This window comes from Tyto alba, unplaced genomic scaffold, assembly GCF_018691265.1.
Source record: "Tyto alba isolate M040663 unplaced genomic scaffold, T.alba_DEE_v4.0 Super-Scaffold_28, whole genome shotgun sequence".
Taxonomy (NCBI): domain Eukaryota; kingdom Metazoa; phylum Chordata; class Aves; order Strigiformes; family Tytonidae; genus Tyto; species Tyto alba.
In genome coordinates this window covers 772,722-794,171 of record NW_024881302.1, presented here as the reverse complement: position 1 = coordinate 794,171, position 21,450 = coordinate 772,722, and the positions used below count along the sequence as shown (strand labels likewise).

The 21,450-nt window shown below is 56.1% G+C and overlaps 1 protein-coding gene across 2 annotated transcripts; it reads right to left on the bottom strand.

The window, feature by feature from the left end:
• Nucleotides 1–9,222: 9,222 nt before the first annotated feature.
• SCNN1G (sodium channel epithelial 1 subunit gamma) lies at nucleotides 9,223–21,146 on the bottom strand. 2 transcript variants are annotated; one of them, XM_042798770.1, is made up of 13 exons: nucleotides 21,063–21,146; nucleotides 20,538–20,862; nucleotides 19,392–19,686; nucleotides 18,783–18,976; nucleotides 17,720–17,823; nucleotides 17,094–17,257; nucleotides 13,995–14,093; nucleotides 12,661–12,778; nucleotides 12,114–12,192; nucleotides 11,971–12,028; nucleotides 11,518–11,579; nucleotides 11,241–11,316; nucleotides 9,223–10,921 (listed from the first exon to the last, which is right to left on the bottom strand). In XM_042798770.1, exons 1-13 carry the CDS (start codon nucleotides 21,082–21,084, stop codon nucleotides 10,532–10,534), a joined length of 1,986 nt encoding a protein of 661 aa, XP_042654704.1. In that variant the 5' UTR covers nucleotides 21,085–21,146; the 3' UTR covers nucleotides 9,223–10,531. The 2 variants fall into 2 exon arrangements, with proteins under 2 accessions (XP_042654704.1, XP_042654705.1); XM_042798771.1 differs by having other exon boundaries at nucleotides 9,223–10,888.
• Nucleotides 21,147–21,450: the final 304 nt, after the last annotated feature.

The window sequence follows — 21,450 nt, the reverse complement described above, 5'->3', positions numbered from 1 at the left end:
AAAAGATCTTATAATAGTTTTTTTAAAAGGAGTATAAGCTCTTATAATTTTTTTTTTTTTTTTCCTCCCTAAAAAAAAGCCTCCCTGAGCAGCTGTGTTTACTATCAAGACTGCTGCTGGGCACGGTCTCCTGGGAGTGTTTTGTACACCCCGCGCCGCCCGAGCGCTGCCCACCGAGGGTGTTGATGCTCACAGAGAAGGGGCAGGACCCTGCCTGGGCGGCAGCGGCCGAGCCTGAAGGGTGACGGTGTCCTGCCAGGAGAAGGCAGCTCTGCTTCCATAAAATGACAATGACATTAAGAGATAAAGCAGCTCGTTTGGTTCTGAGGGTGGAAGGCGAGGGGCTCGGACGGGGCCGGGTGCCCTCACGAGCAGCCCCATAGCCCGGTTGTCTGCGATTTTCACGGTGTCCAGCATGTGCTTCTGGATTTTATGACTTAATCTCAAGTTTACGTGTCTTGCACACCGATTCTGGTTGATCACATAACTAATCCCCCAGGGGGGCTGGAGACACACACGCTCTCCCGTTTATCTTCCCTATTTCCCTGTGCCGGGGCCAACGCGCTGCGTGCCGGGAGGTGGGATCCCTGAACCCAACACTGCTGCACAAACACGGTTTAGAGGCAAAACCTTGAGTATCTTGAGCGATTGTGGGAGACACTAACTCCTCACAGCAGAACAGTAAACATGTATAAACCTCTTCGGAACTATAAATCACCACAGTGCAGCAAAGCATTGTAAAAGGTAACGATTGCCTCTTGCTAGGAAAAGTAATCACAGGTTCTTGTTCAATCAGGACCTGGTCAGACTTTCCCAAGTGTCTCCGTGTTTCGTCGTTTGGGAACAAAAGGGATTTTTATTTTTAAATTGCACAAGTGTACCTCCTACTATTATGTCAGAAGCGGAATGTGGGATTGTGTTTGAGCTGTATTTCCAAGGGAAGCTAGAACGAACAGGTTTGATGGTGAGTACCAGGACTTACCCAGTTCCTCACCTCTGTCCTGTCAAAATAATTGCCCTTCTATCACTACTTATTTCCCTGGAGAACAATGTCTGTTGCCAGCACTGGCAGCTCTAACACTGAAAATAGAGCAGGCTGCATTTGCTCAGTGGTTTGAAACATCAGCTGTGAAGCCAGTGAAGCCAAATGACCTTGAATTTGGCTTGACTTTCCGTTGTCTCTCTTGCCCGCTTCATGACAAAGTTTATTTCATAAGCAAAAACCTCCTGCTAAAAATACAGCTGAAAAACACTGTGGAAAGCTCTTCTGCACCCCGGGCATTGTGTTCTGAATCGAGGCGTCGTGTGGCGTGATGCCCCTCTGACAGCAGCTAAATACAGCTGAGAAACTGGATACACGGGGCAAATCAGCCCCGAAAATGGCACCATGGGTCTAACCCACGGTGTTTTCTAAATAGCAAGTGGTCCTAAGTTTATCTGGTAAAAGGAAAATATTTTAATGGTGACTGGATTGGATACAAATTAGGATGAGAAGGTTTCTGGGCTGGTTTTTAGGCCTGTGTATAAAGATGGGGAGCGGAGGTGCCTGTGTCAGAGCCCAACACAGAGAGCCGAGGTCAGCTCCAGGGGGAAAATCCCTCCGAAATCACAACCCCGTTAGCAGGACTCAGCTCAGGTCACCGGAACAAACACAGGACTCCTTCCTGTCTGGTTGTGTGTCAACCTGCACTGCTTCTGGCCGAATCACACCCTTCAGCACCAAGGTGGCTGCCGGGGTCGCTCCGCGGTGCTCAGGGGTTCCTTGGGGATTTGGGAAGGCTCCTGGTGCTCCGGCTCCGGGAGCGGTGACGTGGCGTTACCTGCCGGTCCCGGGCGGCCCCTAATTAGATTGGCATTTACCAGAGCTGCGAGACGAAGGTGGGAAATACCAGCCAGGTCTGCAGAGCGGCTCCGGGGCTTGCGAGGGGGCAGCTCCCCGCTCCCCGCCGCTGGCTGGTGCTCGGCGCTGCCGGGGGAGGCCGGGCATCGCCCGCTCCCGTGCGGGGAGCAAACAGGCTCACGCAGCACTTTAATTGCTCGGTTTATCGGGTGCGCTTTCAGAGACACGCTGTCACTAAACAGAATAGAGTAATTTAGTGGTGACCAGTAAAATCACAGTGAAACGAACGCGAGCATCTCACCAGCCAACCTGCACCGGTAACGGCTGCGTATAAAACCTTTTTAACTGACCTCTGTTTGCGTTACAAAGATCAGGCAGTAAAACCGAGACTGGTTTGGTTTTACAAGCTGCAGAAGTGGGGAGGGCAGCGGCCCCCCGGGCCCGGCACGCTCGGCCGGCGGCACGGCCTGGCGTGGAGCTGGTGGAGAGGGGCTCGCTGCGCGCCGGGGCGCGGGCACGGTGCAAACTGGGGCACGGTGCAAACTGGGGCACGGTCCAAACTGGGGTACGGTGCAAACTGGGGTATGGTGCAAACTGGGGTATGGTGCAAATTGGGGTACAGTGCAAGCCTGGGTATGGTGCAAGCTGGGGTACGGTGCAAACTGGGGTACGGTGCAAGCCTGGGTATGGTGCAAGCCTGGGTATGGTGCAAGCCTGGCCCTGGCCCCGCTGCCCTGGGCATTAGTGAGCCCAGTCGCTGCAGGTCCCCTCGCCCGCCGAGGCTGTGTCCCTGCGCGGGTGACCGCAGCCGGCTGTGCGCCCACGGGGCTCCTTTGTCACTGGGGGGGCCTCCCCAGCCCCGCTCCGTCACTAACTGGTGTGACGGGGAATTAGTGGCACGCATTTGCCTTTTCTGCCGTAGAAGTTTACTGGAAAAAATAAACCAGCCCTCCGTGACTCTGGTGGGGAGCGATGGGGGGGTGGCGGGTGGGGCGCGGTGCTGGGGGTGCCACGCTGCCCCGGCACAGGCTGCAAGTGCCAGCGTGGTGCCGGCCGGGCCACAGCACCGTAAAGAGCCCCATGGGCCAGTGCTTTACAGGTCCTCTCCCATATTCTGGGGAAATGTGAAATATTTTGTGGCCAGTGACTTTTTATAGCAAGAACAAGAGCAGGGATGATTACCCTTTGTGATTACCCCGGGGAACAGCTTGTACCTTTCAGGTTTCGTTATGTAAACTTGGGTGAGAAGGTCTTAAAACCCCAGGGATGGTGGTGCCGCAGCGAGAGGCGTTGGGAAAACAGGGTGATTCACCGCGGCTCTGGGCAGCACCTGCATCCAGCCACGCTCCGCCGCGATCGCATCCCCGCTGGGACCGCGGCACGCCTGAAACTGCAGGTGAATCAGTGAACACGCACGGCTTTCCAGCTCTCGAAACACACTGGGACGAAGCACGGGAGTGGAAGGGGATGGAAGTGCCCCCGTGCCGGTGTGCGGGACGGGGCTGGGCTTGTTCAGCTGCCGGGAGGTTTGCTCTCGGGTGGGCCGGGGGTGACACCGCTTCGTGTCACTCGGCCTGACGGGTTTTGCAGCCAGCATCCCCTCCGCCGTCCCGCCGCTTCGGCACGGCCGCCAGCGCCAAAACGTGGGGCAGCGTGCCTGGAAAGCAGCCCGGCCCCTCCCCGGGGATGCGGCTCCCACCCAGTTCTGGAAGGGAAACTGAGGCAGGAGCGTAAGACCGGATGAGACAAGGCAGTGCGGGAATGTTACAGGGAAGTGCCAAAGCAGGGGTGATGGTACGAGAGAGGACGAAACGGGCGGATCATGGTGTCTGTGGCCCCGGGGGCGGGTGCGTTTCCCTGTTTACGGCGGGGGCCGTGCTGTAACCGTGCTGCCCGGTCGGTGCCCCCCAGCCCGCGGCCGCTCCCGCCCGGGCCGAAGGGCAGAGCCCCGGTGCAGCGTGGCCGGCTGCCGCAGGGACCCCCCGCGCCGCATTCCTCCTGCACGGCAGAGATGGCCCCCAGAGCCCCTGCCCACCGCCACCACCGCCACCACCGCCACCACCGCCACTGCCACCACTGCCATCACCACCCCCAACCCCCCGGGGATGGAGTGTCCTGAGCTCCCACTGCTCTGGGAAGGGATGAGTGGGGTGAGGGGGGTGCAGGAGAAGAGACTTTGCTTTTGGGAAGAAAGGGGACAGATGGAGAAAGGTTTCATAAAGGAACCCAAGGGATTGGGGTGCCCTCGCTGCCAGAAAGCGTCAGTCCCAAGAGAGGAGCTGCTCAGGGGCGATGCGGTTGGATAATTGTGCTGTTGCTTCAGAAAGTGTCGAGCAGCCTGTGTGCACAGCGCTGAGAGCTGCAGGCCAGGGCTCAGTCTGGGAGCAATTGGGTGGCCGTGGGCTGGCAAGTGCGGCCCGGTGCCCGGCAGCCCCTGCCTAGCGAGGCTGGGCAGAGCCCGGCGTGTGTGTGGGGTTTGTGGGGCTCATGGGGCTCGTGGGGCTCGTGGGGCCCGTGGGGCTGGCAAGCGTGTACTGGCATGCAGGCAGAGCTGGGCGGGCGCAGCGTGGCACCAAGCCGCCGGCACAGCGTGGGGCAGCGGGAAAGGCTGTGAGCAGTGGGGGGAGCCGGGACGGGACTGGCACTGCCCCACCGGAGGGAAGGGGTCTCCTTCCCCCTGCACAGGAGGGACATCTGGTCCCTCAGGTGGGATTGCCCGGCCTGCCCTGGGATTTCCTCTCTCCTTCCCCTCCTGAGGCTTTGCCCACTCTCAGCCCCCATTCTCGCTCTTCCCGGGGTCCATCAGCCGTGAGCAGCGCCGGGCGCCCAGCCCCGCCAACAGCGTTACCCACGCGTGCTGGTGCAGGCGTGGGGAATCGGCGATGACCCCGCACCTCCCAGTCCGTCCTGTCCGCAGGGAGATGCTGGCGTCAGGATTAGTGCCGGAGCCGTGTCATGGCTCGTCACGGCGGAGGGCAGCCGCCGCAGTCGCGGGTTCACCTCTGACTCACGCTTGCCCGAAACCGCCCCGGCGCTGCCACGGCTCGGGCCTGGGCTCGGGATGCTCCGGCTGCCGGTAGCCCTCCCGGGGCTGGGGCTGCTCAAAAACATTTCTGCAAAGCACCGAGTGCAGGCTGGGCTGAGGGGGGGGGATGGCTCAGACCTCGCGTCTGGTGGGGGGGAAGGAGCTGCCCAGCTCCGGGCGCGTGGTGCTCACTGCTGTGACGTCGCCTGAGACGGGCAGTGGGTTTTTCAATGATTTTGCACAATAAAGTACCCCCGTATCTCACCGCAGCCGCCCAAGCCGGTTGGGACCCCGGGAGCGGCGCTGGCCGCCGCTCTGAGCAGAGGGAAGTCTCTGCTGTGACCGTGGTGTTGGGGTGTGTGTGTCACGGCCGGGCTCCGGGGCTGCGGCCGCTGCCGGCGAGGTAGCACCCATGTCCCAGGCCCTGGGGGTCCGGCTGGGCGGGGGCACGGGCGAGTTCTGGGGGGGCAGAGCCCCTCGCCCGGGTGTTCGCTGGGGGCTCTGGCTGGGGAGCACAGCAGAGCTGCTGTCGCACTGCGAGCCCCTTCGTGGGTGTCTGGAGGGGAAACCTCCCAGCGCGGATGGGTACGGAGCTGGCTCGCCCTGCCTGGAAGGGGAAGGGGTAAAATTAAAACACCCCCGATCCCCAGCCCTGTCCTGGCCTCCCCAGAGCTGGGCCTTACTGCAGGGCACAACTGGAGGCTCAGAGCCTGGAAGGGTTTTCCATAGGCATGTGCTGGAGATGCCTTTCCCCAGCCCCATTTACATTAATGAGGCGTTTAACTCCTAAACCTGTTTGTGGACCACTGCAGTGTCACCCTGGCAGCCTTTAACCCCATCGGCGCTGCCCGGCTGCGCCTGCTGGGAGCAGCCTTGGGCACCCATCCCTTGGCTCTGAGGGAGGCTGTGCCCCCCCATCTGACATCCCCAGGGCAGCTGCACCCCGTGGGGCTGGGGGCGGCGGTGCCCTGCCCAGCCGGCATCAGGATGCGACCAGGCTGCGTCTCAGATGTGTTTTCCAAGGAATCTGTGACTTACTGTTCTTTGTCACATCCTGGGCAAATTTTCCATCCCGGTTGGCTGGGAGGTTGGATGCTCCCATTTTTCTCTGGATTACCAGGTGAAATTCTGCCTGATAAGGAAACCACACATCCTTCCTGCACTTGGCCGTCCTGCCTTTGGGTCACGTTTGTGCTGGCTGTTCGCGGCGAGCAGAGGCAGGGTGAGAGTCTTGTTTCCCACCCAGGAAAAGCCTTTGCCCAGCAGTTTTGATTCTCCGAAGTACTTGAGCAGCAAGTCCCGCCACTGCAGCTGGAGTTTGTCTCTGCACAGCTGCCCCTCTCGCCGTGGTTCGCACTTGAGTCAGAGGAGCTGGGAGCACCGGGAGAGCCACCGGCAGGCAAGGGCAGCGGTGGGACCGGTGCCGGCTCTGCCGGTGCTTCCACCACGGCTCGGACAAACCAGTCTCCAAACTCCTCGTGGGAGGACGAGCGCCCGCGTAGCCTTCGCAGTGCTCCGTTGGGGATGGGGGGGTCGGGACAGGAACTCCAGAAACCACAAGCAAAACGCCTGAGCTATTCGCGTTAGGGACGGTTGGGAAGATTTCTCTGAAAAAACACAGATTTGGTCAGTGCCCCTGGGGGTTGTATTAAGTGGGACAAAGGCAGGGCTGGGTCTGGCCTCTCCGTAATGCCGCGTCTGTTCCCCAGCAGGATGGAGAAGGGCCGGCCAGGCTCCGTGTGTTTTAAAACTCTGATTCTGTCTGCACATCACAGGCTGGGAGAGGCACCGGTGGACTCCTGCCATCCGGCAAACCTCTGTGCAGCTGAATTTTCCTCCTCCTCAGCCCTCCCCCACCACCAGCGACTTGCTCCCCTCCGGCTGCTGCTGGGAGCTGCGGAAGAGCTGAGCGAGGTTCACGTGCTGCACCCCCTCTCCTCCGAAGGGCCGGTCTCGGCGTGCCGGCAGCCTTTCCCGTGAGTCACCGGCACCTGCCCGCTGCGCGGCTGTGCCAGCACTCGGCCCCGGCGCCGCGGCAGCGCTGTGCCTGCCCCGCTGCCCGCACCGCTCTCGGGTACCACAGCCCCGCGGAGCCGTGAGGCCAAAGCCGTGGGGCTGTGGGGCTGAGGCCATCGGGACCCCTACCCGAGAGCCAAAGCCGTGGGGCTGTGGGGCTGAGGCCATCGGGACCCCTACCTGAGAGCCAAAGCCGTGGGGCTGAGGGGCTGGGGCTGTGGGGACCCCCACCCGAGAGCCAAAGCCGTGGGGCTGTGGGGCTGGGGCTGTGGGGACCCCCACCCGAGAGCCAAAGCCGTGGGGCTGTGGGGCTGGGGATGTCAGGACCCCCACCAGATAACCAAAGCCATGGGTGGGGCTGTGGGGCTGGTGCCGTTGGGACCCCCACCCGAGAGCCAAAGCTGTGGGGCTGGGGATGTCAGGACCCCCACCTGAGAGCCAAAGCTGTGGGGCTGTGGGGCTGGGGCTCTGGGGACCCCCACCCGAGAGCCTGGACACCGCGGCCGTGGCCAGGTCCGGCAGCAAGAGGCAGGTCTGTCCCGGGGCCGGGAGGTGAGCGGGGGGGCTGCTGCTGAGTGGGGGGCTGCCGGCTCCCACGTGCACCACGAGTGTCCTGGGAATATCGTCCCCGTGGGAAGGGAGCGGGGCTCCCACCCGACCCCCGGAGCAGCCGTGGCAGCAGCGGAGGAGGGGGTACCACCAAACCACGAGTTTTATTGCCTGTTGTTCCCATAAACTCCAAGATGAGTTTCTCAAACGCTTTGAGTTTATGATGTTTAGCGTGTGTCAGACCTGATTCTCGTTCCATCCCAGGTAGTTTTCTGTGTTTGAGATGACTCAGGAGTTCAGCAGAGTTCAGTATTTAATTCACGATGAAGTAATCTGTTTCTGTAGCTACTCTGGCTTTCTGCCTCCCAGGGATTATTCATATAAGGAGAAAAGGTGCTGCGCTTGCCCTGAGAAGTTAATACAAAAAGCATTTACAGTAAACCGTCGCTTTTCCAGGGTTTAAAGTGGGTGTTCATGCCAGAAAGCGCCCGGCAGGACACACGTCCCGGTTACTGAGCAGAGAGGCCTTACAGGTACAGCGCAGGGGAATGCTACACTTCAGCAGGTTTGCTCTCGCTCAGGTCATGGTTTCCCTATTAGAACTGCAGTTACCAGTTATAAAGTTTGAGCAGTCGATACAACGGCTTTCCTGCAGGATTGACACCACTTGGTTTATTTTAAAAGGCTTTTGTTTTGCTCTGGGAAACCTTTAAGAATACAAGGCTTCCCCGGCCACGGGACCGGGGTGCAGTGTGATGCTCCGGGCAGCAGCTGCGGCGAGTTTCCTTCCATTGCGGGGGGGGGGATGATTGCATGGTTAGCATCTGCTGATTTAACCCAGCTCCTGGGGCCGGGGCAGAGTCGTCTGAGCAGGCTGGGAGGAAGCGGGGGCCCCGTGTGAGCGGGCTGAGCGGCGGGGCTGGAGCAGAGCTGCGACAGCAAACCCTGCGGAGAGCCGCAGCCAGCCTGTGCTGTCGCACGCGTGGCCGTGGGGGAGGAGCAGGAGACCCGTGGTATGTCCCACTCTGCAGTATTTGCTCGCTTTCACCCGGGGGGGGGGTGTTTCCCCCGGCCTCCCGTGCTTGCAGGGGGCTGTGCTTTGTGAGGCTGGGTCTCAAAACTGATCTTAGCAAGTATCTGCGCCTGGGAGAAGGCGTTTAGGCGTGCGAGCCAAACCGGCTCCCCCCGACGGAGCAACACCCCGCCGAGGCCGGCCGGGCCGTGAGCCGCCGCAGCCCCGAGGGCCCCCGCTGGCGATGCCGGGGGGGGGGGGTGGTCCTGCCCGGCCCCTGGCCGGCCCGGGCTCCCCTGGGCTCCTCTGGGCTGTTTTGCCACTACTGCGCCCCGGGTGGGTCTGGTGTCACGAGTGTCGTCGCTCCTGGGTGCTGTGCTGGGGGCGGGCGGCGGTTTGCTCCGAGCACCTCGGGGTGCTGGGGAGGGGGCTCCGGGGCAGAGCCCGCCCCGCTCCCTCGCCTCCCAAGAGCTGTCCGGGCGTGGAACCGCCTGGGGACCCCCGAGGTTCTGGGCTTTCGGTCGCTTTGCTGCCGAACGCCGCTTTCCGGGGCGTTTTCACCCTGCAGCCGCTCGCAGCCCGGCTCCCCCCCCCCGCCCCCCGGCCAGGTCCAGCAGCACAACCCCAGCTCAGCGCCCGCAGCCCCAGGGCAGGCACAGGCAAGTTCTAGAACCTCCTGGGGCGTCTGCAGGGAAGTACCTCGTGTATTGCTGATTGTTTTTTTTTTAAAAAAAAGGCAAAGCGGTTATTCAAAAATATATCTTTATTTTTTTTTCAGTTTATCAGCTATTTAAATAATTCAGTTAAAATATGTTTTATTGCACATTAAAGAACCTTTCTGGATTCTCACTGTCCTGTATAAAATAAATTTCTATAGAGAAAGGAAAATAGACTTTCTTACGTGCACACACACGCACGCACGCTCCAAACCACTCTTGCTCTCCCCAAACCCGAAGCAGCCACCCCGGTGCAGGCTCCGTTCACCCCCCACATCTACACAGCGTGCTCTAGGCGGCAAAGACGCGGCTACGGCAGGGAAAGCGGGTGCAGGATGGGGAGCAAGGGGCGGGGGGCGCGGGCGGGGGCCCTGGGGGTGTGTGTCCCCCCCCAGCCCTGTGTCTTGCAGGGTGTTTGTTGGCGCGGCACTGGGGAGCGGGGGTGGCAGCAAGGCGGGCGACGTACCGGCATCACCCCCCCGGGCAGCGGCTGCAGGAGGGAAGTTCTTGCCCCGGGCTGAGCAGGGGGAGGGCGACCAGCTCCCTTGGAAGCTTCTGGGAAATCGCGTGTGGCCAAAGCCACGTGCTGCTTAACGAGCTCCTCGGGGTTACGGTTAAGGGCCGGCATGAGCGATGGGAAATGCAACAAGCTTGCAGAGTATGCAGTTCTGGATTGTGATCCGAATTAGATTTGGTGCCCTTTTCAGAGGATTCTTTTGGGATGACTTGGGTTCTCCTGCTCAAGCTGTGTAATAACTTGCTCTACAAGCACAGCTATGGCCTATCCGAACCTTTCATCTCAGAATATTCTAAGAGCTCCTCAGGCCACCTTTGGAATCGGGTGCCTCATCAAAATTCAACTCGAGAGCTTTCCTTTCATCCATGTCGTGTTCTTCCCAAACCTCCGTCGTGCCCCTTCCTACAAATGTCATGCTGCATTCCTGGAAGCCCTGGGTTTTTTCCCACAAATCAAGCCACACAGCAGAGAGCAATTAGTGTCAATACTCAATGTGGCATCAGTCTTCTGCTGTGGAGTAATTCCTGCCCACATACGACGGGGTGTGTGCGGCCGGTTGCTAATGCATGCCTCTGTCTGGCAAGACACCCCAGCTCAGCGCCACATCCTGCTCCAGCCATCTCCTGCGATGATTAACTTGAGAATCGATGTTGCTTGAAGTCCCTAATGTCTCTGAGCCCTTGGCTTTTGTGTCTGAGCTTTGCTCAGAGAAGCTTCGACTGCAAGTTGGATCCCTGAATAAGGGTCTGACCCGACAGCCCTTCAGTGCTCGGCTGGATGCGTGCCCTTCACCCCGGGCACGTGGGTCCAGCACCCGCGGCCTCCTTCGGCGCCTGGGTGGGCGGGTGAAGGAGGGTCAGTGCTGCCCAACCTCCAGCGTATCGGGCAGCTGCTCCGTGAACGCGGTCTCCAGCCGCAAAGTGCTGTAATTGGGGGGGGGAGTCCTGGGCAAGGGGCTGTCCTGGGGCAGCGGCAGGCGGAGGGCGGTGTTGAAGGTGGGCAGGTCCTCGTCGGTGCAGACGGGGTTGGCGTGGCCCTGCGCCTCCAGGCTGCCGGCCTGGGGCGGCTTCCCCGGCCCGGCCCTTTCCCGGTCCTTCCACCATTTCTTCGCCTTCTGCCACTGGCGCCGCATCACGATGGAGAGCGAATCGATGAGGAAGACCTCGACGATCTCGATGACGCAAACGACCGAGCAGCTCATCCAAAGGCCCAGCTGGCCCCCGAAGTTGGAGAGAAGAATGACGAGCTGGAGTAGCAGAGAGCACGAGGGTTCTCAGCCCCTGCGGCGCCAGGCTGGGGCGCGCGGGGCTTGCTGAGCCCTTCCCCTGCTGCCCGCGAGGCCCTCCCCTGCTCGGCTCCAGCAGGAGCTCAGCAGGCGAAAAGCGGCCTGGGGTGAAGGAGCTGCGAAGCGCGGGACGGGGCAGCCCGGGGTGCGTCGTCCCGGGCCAGCTCCCTGCCCCTGCCTGCTCGGCCCAGCTCCCCGGCCCACTGAAAACTTCCAGCCCGCGTGGGAGGAAGCGCCGCGCCTCCCCGGGGCTGAGCAGGGAGCTGCCGCGCTCGCTTACCGTGTTGGCAGGGTTCTCCGAAATGAATCTCTCGTTCAGGTCTTTGTAAAACACCATGAGGTTTGCGAGGTCCGTCCTGAGAGGCAAAACAGGAGGCAGGCTGAGGGTTTAGTAAAACAATAACATGAAACGTACTGAAAAACTATGCAAATAACCAGTTGGACCAGTAGGGCTGGGCTGCTCTAAGGGAGCTTTTTCCCCAATTGCCATCATTAGGGCTGCTGAGATTATATCTGATCTTGAGGTGCAAGCTAGAAACGCAGACATGGAAACTTACTTGTTCAGCTTCTTGTTGAGTTTTTGCCCTTTGTCCCAAGAGAGAACTCGAAGCATCCAGTCCTGGAAAAAAAAAGACAGAAAATACTGCTGTAGCTGTGTGTGCTTGTGTAGAAACCCCCCGGAAAGGGAGCCCATGCTCCACACCACCTCGGACCAGCACGGGTGCCAGAACTGGATGTCTGTGACTGGTCAGCTGTCCCCAGGGGGATGTCCCACCCACGAGCTACATGTGAGTTTAATGGTTAACTCCTGGAGGGGCAGCCCTGACCTGGACACTACAGACTGAGCCTCTGGGAGGATCGTCATTGAAGTGCTAACGAATCCCCCAGGGACCCCCTGCTTCAGCGCTGAACCTCTGGGTTTGTTTAATGCCTCACGTCACCACCGTGCTGGTGTCACCGTGCTGGTGTCACCGTGCTGGTGTCACCGTGCTGTGCAATTAGGGACTGACCTCTGACACAGTGGATGGCCACTGGGCGATGCTGGTGGTGAGCGCCCACTCCTTGAAGCTGGAGAGAGAGGCAGGCTGTCAATTGTGAGCTTGAACTCCCACGCACACGCAGCACTTTACCTCTGGTCGTGGGCAGGACTTACCTGCAGGCGTCTTTGCAGATTTGCTGGCAGCCTAGCTGCTCCTTCACAAACTTCTCGTGCAGTCTGTAGTAGCAGTACACTGCAAGAAGGGAGCAGGATGTGTGTATAAAGCCAGAAAGAAACACAATGATCTTTTGCTACCTGTGCTGGAGTGGGGCTTCCGGAGTGTAGGTGGCCTTTGTGGCCATCACCTGCATGGTGGGAATAAAAAGGTTTACCCTATAAATGTTGCAAAATACTCTGAGAAGTGGCTGTCCCTTGCTATAGGCATGAACAATTGCCTCACCCAGTCAAGTCCTCCACTTGACACTTCTGTGGTGCGCTGGAATCACGAGTAATTAGGACAGCTGTGAGAAACAAGTCAATCTAAACGAGAGAGGCAGTTTTAGGCTCTGTGGTATGGGGTCTTACGTGGGCATTCGCCTCTTCCCAGCGTGGAGTGGCTGGGGGGTGCTGGGTGCAGGCAGGGCTGTGCTGCCTGCGGAGGGACGTGGCTGGCAGCGGGCGGCTGAGGCACGAGCAGGGCGGGAGGTGTTGGAGTACTTACTCCAGTTGGGGTTTTTCTTGTAGTTGCAGTACTCTGCCCCAGCTGGTAAGGGCTGCGCGTACTGGGCACAGCCACACGAGTCCACCATGGCCTTCTGAAAGCAGGAGTGCAGGCAAATCTGGGGGAGATAAACCAAGAGCTGGTGTTTAAGAAGCAGAGGCTGCTGCAGCTCTGCAGCGCCAAGGTCCAGGCTCGCATGCACCTGAAAACATCCTGTGTATGGCAGTAGCGGTAAGATGGGAACCCCCTGTTCCTGGGCCTTCAGGGTCTGCTGCTAGCGAGTACAAATATAGGCAGAAAGTGCCGTGGAGGGTTTAGGCTCTAGTGCAAGAAGTAAGAATATAATCCTCTCTGAGGGAGGGCTTCTGTGAATGCCCCACTTCCCCTGTAGCCATCAAAAGCTTCAGGGTTGCACTCGCTCTTCCCACAGCCAAGGAGAAGGTTTTCGGTCTGCCATGGCGCAAGGTCCACGAATCAACAACTCGGTGTGGGAATGACTCACTGGTGAAACTGTTCACAGCTTTGACCAAATTGTCGTGGTGCGTATTTGGAGACCTGAAGTCGTAAGCATTAGCAGGGCAGTAGAGTCACTGTTTTCTGCTAAAACACCTAATCAGTTGGAACGAGCAGGAACTCAACTTCTCTTTTTGAAATCCCGGTTGCCGAGCCTTTTGGTCCCAGACCCAGCCCTCCTAAGCACCGAGTTTCAGTGAGGTACTGTTATTAAAAACCTGAGATAATGTCTGCGTGATCCTACCTGGCAATACATCACAGCAGATTTCAGGTATAATGCCCCATAAAATAAAAATCCAGCCTAGGCACAGGCTTTGCAGTAGGCAGCAGCTGATATAATTACAAGTCTTCGAGTGGAGAGTGCCAGAACAACTGACACTCTCCAAGAGGACCCAATTACAGAAACCATGCAAAATTAGTGGAAACTTACTCTGTAAACAAACATCCTGCTATCTGGATACTGATTAGATGGTATCTGTTATTCCTGGAGTCCTAAAGGTCACAATTTCTGGCTTCAAGGGTTACTAAGCTGCAACATTTACTTGGCCAATATTTTCCAGTCTCACATTGCTTGAAAATTGCCTAATGAGCTAATGTTCTCTCTTTATCTAACAGGGTGCCTAAGGGAACTTCAAACATCAACCACTTAGGAATAAAAGTTGGATTTTAAAAAGTGCAGTAGGATTTTACATCAGTGGTTAAAAGCAGTGACCCTACCTGTGGACTGTTCACCATCTCAGGTCCTGAACTACGGAAAATTGTAAAGCTTTTTATGAAGGTAGTTTTCAAGTGACTGGTAAAACCAAATGTAACAGATTTACCTGGAGGGAGTAGCTCTTGTTATAGAGGTTTTCTACTGGTATGTCATCACCAGTCTCCGTACAGTCACTGTAGGGTTTGCTCAGCTTGCGAGACCGAGTCTGAGAACCAGAAAAGAACAAATCTCGTTATGTGGAGTTCACAGAGAAAACGAAGGATTTACTGGCAGTTCATAACAATTCTGAAACTGCAAGTGATGGGGCAGGTTTAAACAGCATGTTTACCTTTTGCCATCTCAAATGATTTGTCAATCACTTGTCAAAACAGGAGGTTTTTGTTTGTAATATCCATTTCCCAAAACACCGCTCTGGCTGGATTATCTGCTGTCTTGAAAACCTCGGCAGGAATGCCGAGATGGTATAATCATAACAGTGAAGAGTTTTCAAAGCAGAGTAATTCATACACATCTCATCGCAAAGTCCTAGAGGCTACGCATCGTTTATCCTGGATGTGTGTTTGTGTTTTGAGGGAAGAGGGTTTGTTGGTTGGTTAGGTTTTTTTTTTTTTTATTTTGTTTTCTGTGAAGACCCACACCTTACTGAGCTGTTGTTGCACTGACTGCTCCTGTTCTGTGGGTAGAACAGCACTTCAGGCTCTGCTAGTGTTCAACAGCACCTCTCTAAAATCCCTCTCAATCAAATGTTTGTATCTCCTTCAGGACTTGTTCCAGGCACTGCTCTGACCCTTCCTCTCTGATGAACGCTAATGCCTTTTCCTGTTCTGCAATCTCCGCTCAGAGCAAAGAGCTCTGAAATGCCAAGTGCTGTGCCTGCAAGGTCTGCTGGAATCAGGGCTGGGAGCCCGCAAATTCTCAAGACCTGCATCAGGCTAGGTTGTTTGCTTCCCGCCGACTGCCTTACCTCGCTCAGCCCTGAACTCCATCTTTCTGCAGTACTTACCCGCTTCAGAACACACAGAGTGGCCTGAAACCACACGAACTGCCGCCATTTAAGGATCCATTCACCTACCTTTCTCTACAGAGTTTAAAATTAGGTGCTGGCCTTACAAAAGATCAATTTACTAAGAAACTGAGAAACACCTGCTTGCCTTTAAAGCACTGACTCTAGATCTACAGGTTACTGAGGTCAAACCTGATAGTGAGTGTTAGCATTTTTGTCTGCAGCACTAGAAGGCTATGGGCATGTAGGCTGCAAGTCAGCTTTTTTCGAAAGATGCTCAAATCTCTCTTTGGAGGAACGCAGAGATATGTGATTTCAATATTAGGGATAGATAACTTCTGAAAACTGAATTAAATCAGCTTTTAACATGCTTTTATCTTCTGCAGACAATCTAATGCCAGGACACCTGCCTCAGTCTGCTGCTCTATCATTTAGCAGAGGATAGATCCTTTGTATAGAATTTTTTTGTTGCGGCTTGTACTCCTACAAAAGCTTACTTGTTCATTCAGGTACTGAAATAATTTCCAAACTAAATATTTAACTAAAGCACTGAACCTCCTACCAAGCAATGTCTTGTTTGCATTCCAAACATCTTGGAATATTTTCCGAGGGGGGGGGGGTGGGAGCCCTAGTACAGAGCAGAAATACATGAGCGATAACCTAGACACTGTCGTTTGCATCTGGAAAGGGGCGACTGCCAGGCGCGAGCCTGCAGCATCCCCCTCCGTGTACCTGGATGTGGGTACCAGGACTGATCCAGCACCTCGGTGGTGCAGCCCTGTCCTGACAACCGCGACTCCTGCAGTCTTCCTTCACTGGCAGTACGGTGCCAGCAGCCTTTGTTTTGAGTCCAGAAATTGTGTCCAGCTTCTATTTTGGCTGTTACATTAGGATGCGATCAGATCACTTCCTCATGCCGAATCTTTTAAGCATAGCCACATAGATATGTTCAATCTTGTTTTTTATAGTATATGCAACAGTCCAAATCTGCTGTGCCAGGAAAACGTTACCTTAAATATCAAGACTCTGCTTGCAGTGACTTTCTCCAGTACAGTGTAATAGTTATAAAGGAAAGAGACTTTGCCTCTTTTACACCATTCTGGTTCCAATACCTCCTATTCACTTTTTGCTTGGTAGGTAGCATTTATCCCCGCTGGTTAGACCAAGAAGTTGCTGCCAGTCTTCCAGACAGCTGGAAGATAGTTAACTATTTGCACCTTTTAAAAACATCGGCCTGTTTTTAATGTCCTTTCTAATGCGTGGACTATCTAGATCTGGCCCACCCAGCCAGGACAGATAAGCAGGCGGGCTGATGCATTTGACCCAGCCATCAGAGAAGAAAAGGCAGAACTAAAATGCTCACTTAACAGCCCATCCAGATGAAAGGGGAAAGTCTGGCTTGCCTGATGGCACTGCTTTCACTTCTCTACCCTGGAAAGAAGCCCCTTGGTTCAAACACCTCTTCTGCACTACACTAATTGGGGAAATTTGGAGCTGCAGCCCTCCCTGCCCTTGCTGACAGCACCACAAGACGCTTCACTAGGCTGGTAGAGTCACTGTGGGGTTTTTTTACAGCTGGGATAGCAAGAAACCCAACAAAACGAGATGCAAGATGCTTTGCTAAGTTGGCAAAGGCAGAGTCACTGCCCACGAGTATTTTTTTACAGCTGGGATAGCAAGAAACCCAAGAGAGCCAGCAGAACGAGACTTACACCCACGAAGCAGTTCAGTGCGTCGCACTGCAGTTGTCTCTACGGGCCTGACCCTAACGTGGGTTACCCACAACACGAGCTCGTTCTCTTCCGCCCCTGGAACCTGCGTGGGATGCAAACTCGTCTGCTTATTGCTAAAGCGAAACGAGGCACTTGACAACACACTTCTTTGGTTGTGGATTTTGCTGTGAAAACAAACAAAAAAAATCCCCTGGAAAGCCAAGGGGTCGGAGAAAAGGGAGAACAAACAAAGTCCCAGTAGCTGCTCGGTTTATAAAGACCTGATTTTCCAACAGCCCCTGCGCCAGGGAAAACTCTGTTCAGAAAAGTGCTATCACAGGATTTTCCTCGGGGCACTTCAGCTGCTCAAGGGTGGGGTGTTAGACGTGTTCCAGCTGCTGGCTACATTCAAACACCATATGGGTTCCTATTTACACCTGTTTCAAGGAAATGGTGCCCTGCACCTGGAAACAAGATCGCTGTCACTCACAAAGTGCATCCCTATGGAGGTGGCCGCTGCGGTCTCGATTTCTGTGCCGATGTCTTCAATGAAGGGATATTCGTTTTGGTCATGGACAATGATCTTGGCTCCGGTAGACGTCACCAGGAAGGGGTTGTAGTCTGCTTCATCAATATACAGCACAACCTGCAGTCCTGAAGAACAGAGACAAGGCAGGAGCAGTTATACCAGAAGCCAGAGCCATTTTTTCTGGTCAGGGAGGGCAGCACTGTTTATTTAATATTATCTGGCCTTAAGTAGAACCGTAACAACCAAGCAAAGCCTTTGCAGGACTCGACTGAGTCACTTGCAGCAAGCAACGTCCGTCCCTCCGCGGCCCCGGGTACAGCAAACAAATAATGTCTCTCTCTGTAGAACGCGGCTGAAACTTACTTTAAAAAGTGACAGAACTGGGAAGCAGTAATTTCAGATGGAAAACATTAGTGATGCAATGATATTATCTTTGTATTCTCTGGCAACAGTTTGCACTAGTTCAAACAAGCATTTCCCCAATCAGCTTGCACATCTAGAGCCAACACATCAATCACTCTCCAGTAGGATCCAGTTCGCTGAACCGCTCGTTATCTAATAGTCCCTCTGCAAACCCCGCGCCTTACCGTACTCGCTGCCGCCGGTGGAGGTGCTCAGGATCGTCCCGTTTTCTCCACTGTTGAAGGTATAGCAATTGCCATGCAGGGGGTGATGGAAACGAGTGAAGTGCCTGAAAGAAATCAAACACTGTTACGTTGCTCTCTGCAGTTTTAACTGTCTGTGGGAGAAAATCAGCAGATTTGGGCTTTTTGTTTTGACAGAGACCTAGCAGGATCTGATGTTTCTGGTTTGTTTGTTTGGGTTTTTTTTTGGCAAGCAATTTATTTTGCTGAAAAGCGTGGGTCGTCTTCTTAATATCCTGAAACTACATGGAAATATGATCTAGTTTAATAGCATCAGGAAATTAAAAGTTTAGGAGATTTTCACATGGGAATGGGGGCTGAGAGGTGGGGGAAGTGGATTTACAGAACTAGCAGGAAGGCGGCGGTGGAGGGGACAGACTCCTCTTTCGTTTGACAGCCAAGAGTCTAGAGGAACGCCAATCTTAATTTTTCAGCAAAGATGTCATAGCCACCGTCATGCAGGGGAGGCTGAGGACACACCCTCGTGATTCAAGCACATTCATGTCTTCCCTGTGAACATCCCCTCCCACTCAAGCAAATGTCTTCATTTCAAGAAAAGACATTACGTGTTTGCACGATTGCAGACACAAGCAGAACGCCTTCAGGAATGAGAGTTACAGCACAGCTTGCTCCGTGCATGGCAGTGGGGAAATGGCTAAACCCGGGTACAAGTGCAACCTCATCCCCACAGCTGGGCAGGGGAACTCTGCCGCTACCCCCAGCTCGGGGGGATGAGTCTCCCAGGACACGCAAGAATTGCCCCGCCACAGTCGTAAGCAGGTAGATTTGATTCTGCCCCAAAATGTGGGCTTATCTGAAATGCTGACAGCAGAACACTAAGACAATTAAAGAGCACAACTACGTTCATGAAGACGCAAATGTTCGCTTTCGTTTGAAAATGCAAATGGTTCCCGCTGGAATTTGGCAAATACCAAATATTCAATTCCTATGTATTATGTACTTGGAAATAAGCTGTTAAGCTGGCAGGTACTTTCTGTGCACTGACCTTTTGTCACAAGATAGGCCATCAAAGAAACATGTCAGTAGAAGGTCATCAGCAGAATAACTCAATTTTTCTTTAGTCTCCAGGGGAATTTGTGCCATGATGTTCATGTAATGCAGCTTGTACCATTCTTGGATAGCATTAACACCAGAACTGAATGTATAAAGTGCGCACTCACTGCTGTTGTTTGCATCACACTGATAATTACAAAGGAGAAAAAGCATTTCAGATGAAATGAAATTATGTATTCTACAGGGTATGCGTAATACTGTTTCTCTTCCACAGTAATAACCATGTAGGAAGTTATAGTAGCACAAAGGGGACAGAGAGTCATCAAAGACCCTTCGTTTGGGGCTGAGCGATACGATCAAATGTTTCGGGCCCAAAGGAAAGGGTCACAGAAGGCTCTAAGTCTCTCTGGGCAGACTTCAGGAAGGTATTTCTCTTCCAGAGAGCTGGAGGTGAACCTGCAGGCAGCCATGGGGGCACGGGCAAAAGTGCAGATGGAGTGTTATTCACTATAAAGCCACCTAAGCAGTCAACACAACTGGCCGGAGGGATACCAACCCAAAATGGCCCTTCATTGCCCCACAAGGAACTTGTGACACTCACCAGCTGAAAGCCAATGATATCATTCGAATCCCCAGAGTTCACTATGGACGAATCCTTGTGAAAGACACTGCCCTCTATTTTTCTCTTCTGGCCACTGCGAAGGTCAGTCGCTGTCTTAGTGAAGTCCTCAAACTTCAGCAGAGGGATCTGTTGGAAGAAGTCGCTCCCTGTGCTGTTCCACTCACCCACCGACCGGCGCACCTTGGACTTGCCCTCTGAAAATCCGTAGAAAGTCTCCAAAGCTTTTTTTGTCTCTTTGTCCAATTCAGATAAATAGTCTTTCATGGAACTGTACCTGCATTGGAGACAAGGTGACAGAAGTGACATCCCATCTCACCTCACCGCCCAGCTGCAGCGTTTTGCCCGCTGCACTGCAAATCTCATTGCTCAGGACAGAATTCTTTGTCACAGGCATCAGTCTCTCTTACTACCACATCAATTCACATTGGTGTGGGCAGACACAGCTGTGCCCTCAGAGAGATCTCAGAGCAAGGACCGCAAGGGGAGAAGCAGACTGAACTGCAGAGAAAGCCCTCACAGGCTCCCAAGCTCCCTGAAGGTTGTGTTAGCAAGCCTGAGGAGGCAGAGCGTGTGGAAATAAGATTTCTGCATCTGTGCCAAGAGACACGGGAGAGCTGGATCGCCTGCAGGGACCGGGGTGGATAGCTGGCAGCAGAACAGACATCAATGTAAAGTGTAATTTGGCAGCAGAAAAAGTATCGCTGATTGATAAAGTCAAAGCATCCTATAAGGAAAAAAAAAAAAAAAAAAAAGAGGCAACAGAGGGAGCGACAGATGGTCCCTTTCCACTCTTCAGGAGCCGGAGTTGTTTGTAATCCTGGAACTTTGGTCTTGGGAAGAAGGGAATTTGAAGAGGACCACGGAGCCGAGCAGGGCCTGTCCGGAGCAGAAAGCTAAAACCGACGGAGTCAAGCTCCGCGGGCGGCAAGTGAAGGGGGAGCTCGCAATCCGCAGATGTCTGAAGAGCATCGGCACAGGGGCGGCCACCGAAGCCGAAGCGCCGCGGGGGGAAGCCCGCGGGGGGAAAGCCGTGCCGGGGAGCCGGGCAAGGGGCGCGGTGCCGGGCCGGCGAGCTCGGCGGGAGCCCCGGCAGCCGGGGACCACGCTCTGCGCCCCGCGCCTTACTTGTAGGGGTTGATGTTGCAGATGGTGACGGCGGGGAAGGGCAGCTTCTGGAACTGGACGGTGACGGAGACCGAGGCGCTGTAGTAGTTCATGAGGAGCTCGGCGCACTGCCAGAGGATGAGCCCGACGGCGCTGAGGGTCAGCAGGATCCAGAGGAAGCGGCGCAGGCGGCCCCGGGACACCACGATGCGGCGGCAGCCGTGGGTGTTGGTGTTGAGGCAGTACCAGCGCATCAGCTCGCTCAGCGTCGGCGCCTGCGGGCCCTTCACCGGCAGCGTCCTCTTGATGCGGGCCGTGATCTTCCTCCCGGGGGCCGTGGCGGCACCTGCGGGGAGACGGGCGGCGGCGAGGTGAACCGGCGCATCCCCCCTCGCGCTCCCCACCACCACCACCACCACCACCACCATCCTCCTCCTCCTCATCCTCCTCCTCCTCATCATCATCCTCATCATCATCATCAAGCCGCGCGGCGGGTGTCTGAGCGAAAAACCACCCTTTTCCAGGGGAAGCGGCGCCCCGCCTCACCTCGGCCGCCCTCCGGGGCCATGCTGCGCTCCCGGCGCCGCCGCCGCTGCCGATGGCCCGGCGGAGCGGCCGCCCCGGTACCTACCCCCGCCGCCCCGCCCCGCCCCGCCCCGCGGCGGGGACACCCACGCCCCCGTTGTCCCCCGCGGGGGGCGGGGTCCCGGTGCCGGCCGCCCCTTTCCCGCCGCGCCAGTAACAAAGATGGCGGCGGCGGCGGCGGCAGCGCCCCGCCCCGCCCGGCGGGGAGGCGGGGCGGCGCCGGTCACGCGGCGGCGCGCCGCCCCGCCCCGCCCGCTGCGATGGCGGCGCCGCGCGGCGGCTGCGGCCCGGCGGGCGGGAGGCGGCGGCCGGCGGGTTGAGGGGGGTGGCGGCGGTGGGGGGGGGGGGG